Here is a 9,398-nt window from a genome sequence, read left to right as displayed (position 1 = left end):
AGGGGAGGGGCCCCGGTGCTCAGGAGAGGAGGGGAGGGGCCCCGGTGCTCAGGAGAGGAGGGGAGGGGCCCCGGTGCTCAGGAGAGGAGGGGAGGAACCCCTTCCTGTCGGCACCTCCCAACCCTGACTGCACAGGCAGTCACCCAGTGAGCTCAGCACATTTGGTAACTGAGTAAATGAAAGAACAGACCCTGTGTATGGCTTTCACCGGCCAAGCCCCCTTTGAAAAGGGCTGTGTCTGCTGGATAGTGGCGGGGCCCGTGTGACATGATTGAGGGCCGCGGTGTGTGAACAGGTCCGGTTTACAGCATCATTTCGAAGCCTAGCAGGGTCAACTACGCAAGTGATTGAAAAAGACAGTCAACAATTCCTGCGGACTTTAATCTTTAAAAATAAGTATGTTTTTTTATCAACCATTTACAAACTAGGCACCATCACCTTAAAGCCACATATAATCTGTAGATATAATAATTTTCCCTTTTTTCACCGATCTTTCATTTATTCACAGATATTAAATAAATACTTGACCTGTAAAGTGGGACTGCGCTAAATCCATTCCAGATGCACTACTATTTTTCATCAGACTTTATGCATTTAATGTTTAGGATCCGGAACCTCGGATTCTATCCTAAGAGGGCTCTGCTATGCTTTGCATGTGGTTTGTCCCCACCAAAACCTATGCCAAAATTTGAAATTTGATCCCCAGTGTGGTGGTGTTGGGAGGTGGGGCCTGGAGGTGTCTGGGCCATGGGGGCCTTCATTAATAGACCAACAGGGTCCTTCAGAGCTAAGTGAGTTCTCGCTCTGGGGGAATGGCCTGGTTCCCAAGAGAGCAGGTGGTTAAAAGAATGGCTTCCTCGGCTTCTCTCTCTTGCTTCTTCTCTTACCGTGTGTCTCTTTGCACAGGCCCGGTCCCCTTCTGCTTTCTGCCATGGGTAGAAGCAGCATAAAGGTCTTACCAGATGCAACTGCCTGTCTCAAACTTCCCAGTCACCCATATCATGAGCCAAATAGGCCTTTTTTTCTTTTTCAATTACTCAGTTCTGTTACAGCAACACAAAATGGACCAAGACAGGCTTTTATTATTCTACAAGCTGGAGCAGGAGGATGCAGGAGGATGCAGAGAGAAAGCTTTGCTAGGGCACCCACTTATCTTCCTGAATTTAATCAGTAATGATATGCTCTGTTTTCTTCAGTGATAACGTATGATTTGCTAAAGTAGGTTGGGACATTTTCCCTAATATTATAATTAAATCTTTCACACATCCTTATAATTTAGAATTCCTGACATATTTTTTACTTTAGCTTAACTTTAATTCTTTATCCTTTTATTGTAGAAGAGGATATTTTAGGATAGAACGGATAAAGAGCAATTTTATCCTGTTATTTTTATTTTTGTTAAAATATTTTTATCGTAAGCATGCTAGAAGTTAGTCCTAAAGGCCCCGGAAGTCAAATTCTACATTGTCTACTTTTTAATCCCTTGAGAGAGAAGGAAACAGCTCCTCCGTCTTCCAATGCACTTGAAGGCTGCCCCCGTCATCTAATCAATCACACCCCCTCATATGACAGGCCACGCTCTGCCTCGGTGGGCTTCCTGGTTCATTTCTGCTTCCGTGTGAGTGGTTTCCATTATGTTGGTTTAGAGGAAAAATATGCACAGAACACAAGACATTCAGGAGATGAATGTTCACCACGGGGTGAATCCATCCATCCTCTTTCTGCGCGTCTGCCTTGGCCACCCAGACTTCTTGCAAATCCCTGTTCTCTGAATTCACGGTGCTTAAGACTCTGCCACACCCAGCAGCACCCTGTTGTCAGCCCTCTCAAAAAACGGGCTTCTTATGACCGGCGTTCTAATGGTTAGCTCTGTGTTTCAAAGCTTTTCCCCAGGCTGCTGTCTGCCCTAGGCCTGCATGTGGCATCTGCTCAGTCTTCCTGGTGGTGCCTGGGCGATGTTTGCAGAGGGGTCAGGGAGCCTCACCAACTCTGCACACTACAGGGAGGCCACAACCTGGGCCGACTCACCCCTTGTCCCTACTTTGGGGAGCACAGACAGACGTGGGTCCCTTTTCAAACTGCCAGCTTACGCCTCCTTCCAAACCCTGAGGAGCGATCACCTTCATTCGATGAAAGGGGGAAGCTGACTCAGCCAGGCTATGACCAGGGCCAGGCGGGATGGGAACTGGAGCCAGAGCAGTCCTCAAGTCCTGGGCTGCCTGGTCCTGCAGAGCACTGAGCAGAGCCAAGGAGTCAGGGTGCTGGGCAGACGGGGCAGGAGGGCTGGGGGACCCTCCGAGGACCCCCATGGAATCTGTGAGAATTCTACTTATTTACTCCAAACCTACTGGAGAGCAGAAGAGCCCTTGGGCCTGGGGCAAACTGAAATGCCTGGGGCAAGGCCTTGGACCTGGGGCAAACTGAAATGCATGTTTGGGCCTCCACAGTTAAAAAGGGGGGGAGAGAGAGAGAGAGAGAGAGAGCTTGAGAGAGGGAGAGAGAGAGAAAGTAAGAGCCAGAGAGCACATTATTGAGAAAGAGAGGATGGATAGAGAAGGGAAAGAGAACTATTGATTGATTGATTTGGACTGTCAGATTACTGAGGACCCTTCCCGCCCCCGATGTGACGGTTGCATTTTGTCTGGAGTCTGCATGGTTCTCCTGGTCAGCTTGCAGGGCTGTGTGGAACAGGCCGGGATTTGGATTCCCTCGGCTGGAATGCACCCCTCAGGCTGCACGTTGGAATCTGAATGGTTAGGAAACCACGCCCAGCTTTCTAAAAAAGACAGGCACTGTCAGAAAACCCTGAGAAGCCCAGACCCACTGCACTCACTCCCCTTCTGGGCTGCTTCCCTGTGATCGTAGCTTGCAACGTGGAGTCTGAGCAACCAAGAGCTGTGATACAAGCTAGGTCACCATAGCGGATGAAAAGGAAGTTTGCTCTTTCTGGATAGTGCGCTCAGAGCTCCTGCGGAAAGCCCCAGTGAATGACCAGAATGTATGACTTATATGAACTTCCTAGCCATGTCTTCAGCATGGTCAGCTACAAAAAAACGCGTGGACTGAGGCTGGGCCCACAGTCCTGAGTGAGGACGGGGACTCAGGCTACGGGGCAGTCGTCACAACCTCACCTGCTCAGTGGTCCTGGAGAAGCCACGCTTCATTCTAAAAATGTTGCCATTTTTATAAAATACCCTGTGAATTAACTTTTACAGTAAAACCCCCATCCGTGAGTGGGTTTGAATCATCCTTTGAAATTTCAATGCAGGTTTTTAGAAAGCTTGAGGAAGATTCTGGCCTTCTGTTCGGAAGCAGATTTCAGGAAGGGCAGGTGAAACTGCACACAGACGAACTCAATGGGTGTTTGAATCTGTCTGCTCTGGCCCCTGGAAATGCTTGCATTTTCTCGTGTTTTGCACAGAGAACAGACCCTGCCCCCACTGTCCTCACTGTCAGGGAGCTCAGCAGCAGCCTCCCCCTCACCTCCACTTTGTTCTAGACGTGAAGTTCCCTACAGGCATCTAAAACCAACTCCTTGTTCCAGGAATATTTCACGCCTCCTTCCAAATCTACTCCCGTCTTCCGCTGGTTTTCTGACTGGCTTCCTTCCAACGATCCTGCCCAGCTGCATCTGCCCTAAGGGGCCCAGGATGTCCATGGGGGGCTTCAATGGCCTTCTCCACCTTCATGTCAAATTCTTATCTTTCAGGAGAAAGCTGCTTTCTGATGTGAAAATACTGTGACCCTCACCAGGCAGCTTGCCTGAAAGCACTGCTATCTTTCTTCTTGAAGAGTTGAGGAAAATTCCGTTTGGAAAAGTAAACACCAAAAAAAAAAAAAAAAAAAAAACCTTTTTTTGCCCTTTTTTTTTTTTTTTTTTTTTTGAGATTGAGTTTCGCTCTTGTCACCCAGGCTGGAGTGCAGTGGCGCAATCTCCTCACACTGCAATCTCCACCTCCCAGGTTCAAGTGATTCTCCTGCCTCAGCCTCCCAAGTAGGTGGGATTACAGGTGTGTGCCAGCAAACCCAGCTAATTTTTTTTATTTCTGTTTTTTGTATTTTTAGTAGAGATGGGGGTTTCACCATGTTGGCCAGGATGGTCTTGATCTTCTGACCTTATGATCCGCCCGCCTTAGACTCCCAAAGTGCTGGGATTACAGGCATGAGCCACTGCGCCCAGCCTATGCCCTACTTTTTATACTAAAACCAGAGTTTAGTCTCTACTCACTCATAAGGTGCCCTCCCCACCCAAAGCTGGTGTGTGCCCTGTGATGGGCAGGCATGAAGATGATGGTGCCCCTACCATGTGCCACCCAAGGAAACAGGGAGGAGGAAGTTAAGAGGGAAAAAAAAGTTCCTTTTATTTGAGATCATGGCATAATTTGGGTGTCCGTGTACGCTGACAGCGTAACGTGGAGTTTAAACTCCAATTCAATTTCCAGCACGGAGTCCTGCAACCGCCTCTTTAAAACGCCTTTGGGGAGGAATGGTCAAAGGATTGGGAAACGCGTCCCAGGCCAGAGGGGAGTGAGGGCAGGGGAAGGCCATGGGAGGATGACAAGGTGGAAACAAGATGCCTGCCGGGAAGCAGTATCCTGGGCAGACGTTGAAAAGAGACGCTAGGTCAGCCGGGGAGGCTGCTGGCATCTGAAACCAGAGCTCTGCATGGAAGTCTTTGCTGGGGCGGGGACTCACGGCGTACTCCACGGGCAGAGCATGTAACAGGAGGGGACTCCTGTTAAATGGTGGCCTCGGAAGATAAAGCGGCTTGGCGAGATGACACTGAAACCCAGACATGCACAGGACGCTGCGGGAAAAGGGCTCCGGTGTGCAGCAGGCTTCTCCTGATGCAGTCACTGCGCCTCACACCATGGTCATGACCTTCAGGGCCGTCGGCTGGAACCTACGGATCTTCTTCTTCAGGGCCTTGGAGGCCTTAATACGGCACAGCTTGGGCACGGGGGACAGGAGTGGCCCCGAGCTGACCGGGACCTCCTGGGTCCAGGTCAGCTCCGTGTGCCCGGCCGCCACATAGCCCAGTGCCAGGTCACAGTCCCTGCTCTGGATGCCGCCCTCCTCGTCGCTGCTGCTGGATTCATGATCTCCGAATCGGTTGGTGGTGTGGTCACTGGACTCCCCCTCGCTGGTCTCCGGGATGACTGAGGGGAACCTCGGGTCACACTCGGCCGAGTGCTTGGAGGGCTCTGAGTTGCTCCTGGTCTGGGCGTCCTGGCGGACCAGCAAGGGCCGGCCCCGGGCCTGTGGGCCACCTGCTCTTCTGGCCACGGGCCTGGGGGGCCCCAGGTTAGACTCGGGACAGCTGGCCAGGCGGGCCCGGGCTGAGATCTCCATGGTGGACTGCCAGCGGCGATGCTTCCTCCTGGCCACCGAGGTAAGCAGTGCTGCCTCAAAGGGGAACAGGGCTTGGGCTGAGGTCCGGTGGCCCTCCTGCGGGGCCACCGCCACGGGGACGAGGACAGGCATGGGGTAGAGGGTAGACTCGGAACAGGAGCGCCCGGGTGCTTCCCAGGCCAGGGCCGGCCTCCGCGGGAGCCCACCCCTCCCTGGGGACCAGTGGGCCGGGTCCCACTCCAGGGATGGCTGGGGGGCTGCATGGGCTCCCTCAGGCCTCTCCAGTAGAAGCGGCGGCTGCCTCGCAAACCTCAGCACCTTGTCTGTGGGCCTTCTCTTGATTTTTTCGGCCTTGCTCTTGGGGGGACCCATTTTCAGACTGGAAGCAAAGGACGGGTGGGCAAAGTGCCCAGAGGCCGGTGAGGGGCTGTTGTCCAGCATCCTGGATGGGGATATGACGTTGCCTCGTCCACAGTCCTGAGCTGGGGGTGTCTGCTGGGCCTTCAAGCTGGGAGAGGGCCACGCCATGGTCTCCCTGAGGACACAGCTGTTCGAGGGCTTGGAGCCCTCCTCTGGAAGGTTGCCAGGGTGCTGGGGACCCTCAAGAGGCATGGATCCCTGCTGCTGGGGGCCCCTGCCGGCACCTCTGCTCTGAGCTGGCCCTCCTTCATCCTCCCTCCCTGGGGCGAAGACCAATAGTCGCCCTCCACCATCTGTACTCCAGCCACCTTGCCTCTGTGGGGATGGGGATGCTGCATGCCTTAGAGGTCCCTGTTCTCCCCCGCTACCCTTTGCTGGGGTCTCCCGGCCCCACAGACGCAGCAGCCTGTCGATATAGGCTCTGGCTCTGGCCGGACCAGCCTCGAGGACCGGCCCAGTCTGGATGGTGTTCAGACCTGCGGGGCCTAGGGAGGTCTCCCTGGGGAACGAGGGACCACCGCTCTGTGGGGTTTCCTTAGCCAGGGCAAACAGGGGGCTCTGCAGAGCCACAGCGTGCAGGGGGCTGGGGTACGGGTACATCTCCCTGCCGCCCTGGGACACCAGGTCTTGCCGATACTTGGGGTCTGGCATGTGCAGCGGGATGTCCACCCCCTGGCAGAGGAGCCCGAGGAGCTCAGCATCGGCGCTGGCTTTCTGGGGCCCCGTGTCTGCCAGCAGGGCTCTGTCAAGATCACCTAGGAACGAGAAAAATGAACAAACACGTGACACGGAGAGGATTTCGTGTGCTGTTGATTTCACTTCATGCATGAAATGCAGCCAGGAAGGAAGCGCTGCTCATTCACTGCTTGGAGGAACTCCTGGGTCCCACGGGAGACGGCGACTCCAGTCACCGGGGTCCGCATCTAGGCACGGCGGGGCCCCATCTGCATCTAGACAGAGGGCACAGGGCCCCGTCTGCGTCTAGACACAGGGTGCGGGGCCCTGTTTGCGCCTGCGGCACAGCCCCCTCAGCTCATTCTCATCCTTCCCCTTGAAGGAGAACGCATAGGGAGTAAGAGTCCTCAGTTCAGCGCCCTCATTTCCCTGAAGGCTTGGAGGCTGAAGAGGCCCCGCAGCGGTGGATGGAGCCCGGAGGGAGGCCAGGGGCATGAAGCTAGTCCCTGCAGATGCCCTGGAGGAAACCACGGGGCTTCTCAGTAAGAAAAGACCAAATGGTTGTTACTAAACCAGGCCTTGTATTAGAAATAAAACAAGGCCAAAAATGACATCTGTGCCTTTGGAGACAGTCTGAAGACAACTACAGCCCCTCCCGGGCCAGGGGGTGGGATCCAGGCATGAGCCCTGTTTTCTCCCCACCAGCGCCTTCAACCCCGCTGTCCCTCCAAACACCAGTGGATCTAGGGTTTTTGAAGGATTGTTTTTAAGCTTGCTGATGTCCATTTTAAATACAGGGAAAAGTGCTGTGTATTAGAAGAGCCAGTGGTGATGCACATGGCCACGTTTGATTCCTGCCTCCATCCAAACCACCACAGGGCCCACGGAGGCCTTCCAGCATCCGTTAGAGCCTGGGGGTGCGCCCATGTGGGGTCCCTGGCTCTGCCCTCAACAGCTGGGGACTGCACTCCATCATCCCCTGTGCCTGAGATGAGACCCCCCACCTTCCCTGGCGGTTTCTTACCTGTAGACACCGGCCTGGGCCAGAATGTGCCCCACGGCTGGCCTGCATTCTCCATGCTGCCCCGGGGCCTGGTGCCCTCCTTGGTAGCCTGGGGTCTCCACGCTGGCACAGTAGTCTCATCAACCGACCGGGGCCTCCAGTCCCCCATGCTGGGCCTGGCCTTGGGGGCCTGGGCCATAGGCAACAAGCTGCCCAGCGAGGGGGAGATGTGGTCACTGCAGACAGAGGCACAGGACGTGGACAGGGAGCAGGATCCACCGTCGCTCATCTCGTAAAAGCCTGGACACAGCAGACAAGGCAGGTCAGTGACTCCCATCCAGAAGAGCCCAGGGACCCCTTTGCTCCTGAGCTTGTCACGGCACAGGGGGTCCCAGGGGAACCCCTGAGCTGAGGCTACCAGAGGCTGTGGGCCGTCGTCCACACGGCCGGCCTGGGAGAGTGTGGCTCAGGTGAAGATGCTCAGGATTCTTCTCGGGGGCTGTCAGTGAGTTGATGAGAGTCCGCTCCACCCCTACTCGGCAGCACTGGCCCTCCCTTTCCCTGTCAAGTGGTCCCTTTAGTCCTGGGTGGTTGATGCCTGCCTAAGGGGTGGCCTCTTCCTCTGGATTTCAGCCTGTTTAGGACAGGCCCCTGGCCCCTGTCTCTCTCTCTTCCCTGGCGCCTGCCAAGTTGAGAAGGAGACCAGGCTGGGGAGGTGCTTCAGCCCCAGGCCTCCTGAGTCCAACAATGTCACTTAGACCACAGTGTGATTTTTGCAAATTAAAAAAATAAGAGTGAGGTAGCCAATTAATATATATGCCCTGAGAAAGGCTTCGGTGTTGCCTCCTAACTTTCAGATCAGCCTGATGAAGCGGCCGCCTCCCTGCACGGACACCGGGAGAGCAGTGGGACGGAATTTCAGCCCGAGAGGGACTGGCGGGACAGGCGTGTTCACCTCTGCCTGGGCTGCATGCCTGCCCCTGTGTCCAGGAGGTCAGGGCACCCTGGTACCTGAGCTGGGCCTGCTGTCGCTGTCCAGGGCCTCCCCGGAGGCTGTGCCCACATCCAGCTGCAGCTTGCTGATCTGCAGGTCCAGCTGGTCCAGGTGGGTCTTCAGGCCGATGTCCTGCTGTCTCAGCCGGGACTGAGAAGGGAAAGAAGAGAAAGGGAACTATTGTACCTACGGAAACCAAAACTTAAGGCTCAAAGGGGTGAACCATGCATTGTGAATGTAATTTGAACTCCCAGAGTCCACACGAAACACATCTTCTAAATCCGGCTGCTGCCCCTGCTCATTCTGAAGCCATTTCCTTGCTCCACCGTCAGAAAAAGAAAGGTCTACTGACACCCATTCCCCCCACACACATACGCACACGGATTTTCTCCAGTTCAGGCTGCTTCACTTATCCGCACTTTCCAAATTACATTTCTTTATAAGGATACAGTATACTACAGCTTATGAGATTGAAATCAGGATCAAAAGCAACACCTCCTTTTGGCAGACAGGAACAACCTGCACCGTCTATTTGGCTGCGTTTTTCAGCCTGCATAAGGGTTTACCCTCCTGTGGTAATGCTTTGCGCATCTTGTGACTGGGTGCGGTGGCGTCCTTTTACTCGGCCGCCTCTGGGTTCCTGGTGCCTGCAGAGCACAAACCTTTTGACTTTTCAAGAAGGTAAGAAAGTCCCTTGGAAAGAAAGAAAAGCTCCTCCTTCACTAATAAGTCCCTTCCCCTTCCCTGATAGAAGAAGTAACATTTTGAAATGTTACAGGCTTTGGCAGAGCTACCAGGGGAGAAGGTTCTCAGCAAAACATGGAAACTGTCAGCTTTACCTGGAATAAATGCAGTGTGAAAATCAGCCTTCAGGATCTTTTGTTTTGTTTTGTTTTGTTTTGGAGACAGGGTCTTGTGCTGTTGCCCAGGCTGGAGTGCAGTGGTGCGATCACC

At 54.2% G+C, this 9,398-nt stretch overlaps 2 protein-coding genes across 2 annotated transcripts in view; both read right to left on the bottom strand.

The window, feature by feature from the left end:
* Positions 1 to 4,336: 4,336 nt before the first annotated feature.
* DACT2 (dishevelled-binding antagonist of beta-catenin 2) lies at positions 4,337 to 8,588 on the bottom strand. The gene is made up of 3 exons (XM_011999605.1): positions 8,462 to 8,588; positions 7,472 to 7,750; positions 4,337 to 6,527 (listed from the first exon to the last, which is right to left on the bottom strand). Exons 2-3 carry the CDS (start codon positions 7,737 to 7,739, stop codon positions 4,864 to 4,866), a joined length of 1,932 nt encoding a protein of 643 aa, XP_011854995.1. The 5' UTR covers positions 7,740 to 7,750; positions 8,462 to 8,588; the 3' UTR covers positions 4,337 to 4,863.
* LOC105553560 (dapper homolog 2-like) overlaps positions 8,304 to 9,398 on the bottom strand; it is a 5,848-nt gene continuing 4,753 nt past the window's right edge. Inside the window, exons 3-5 of the mRNA XM_011999661.1 lie at positions 9,011 to 9,137; positions 8,454 to 8,594; positions 8,304 to 8,333 (exon numbers count right to left, since the gene is read on the bottom strand). Coding sequence (XP_011855051.1) covers positions 8,304 to 8,333; positions 8,454 to 8,594; positions 9,011 to 9,137 — 298 coding nt within the window. The remainder of the gene's footprint in view (positions 8,334 to 8,453; positions 8,595 to 9,010; positions 9,138 to 9,398) is intronic.

The sequence above is a fragment of the Mandrillus leucophaeus genome, unplaced genomic scaffold, assembly GCF_000951045.1.
Source record: "Mandrillus leucophaeus isolate KB7577 unplaced genomic scaffold, Mleu.le_1.0 Scaffold6, whole genome shotgun sequence".
NCBI lineage: Eukaryota > Metazoa > Chordata > Mammalia > Primates > Cercopithecidae > Mandrillus > Mandrillus leucophaeus.
Note: the sequence above shows the minus strand (reverse complement) of the source record. Positions and strands in the feature narration are given on the sequence as shown.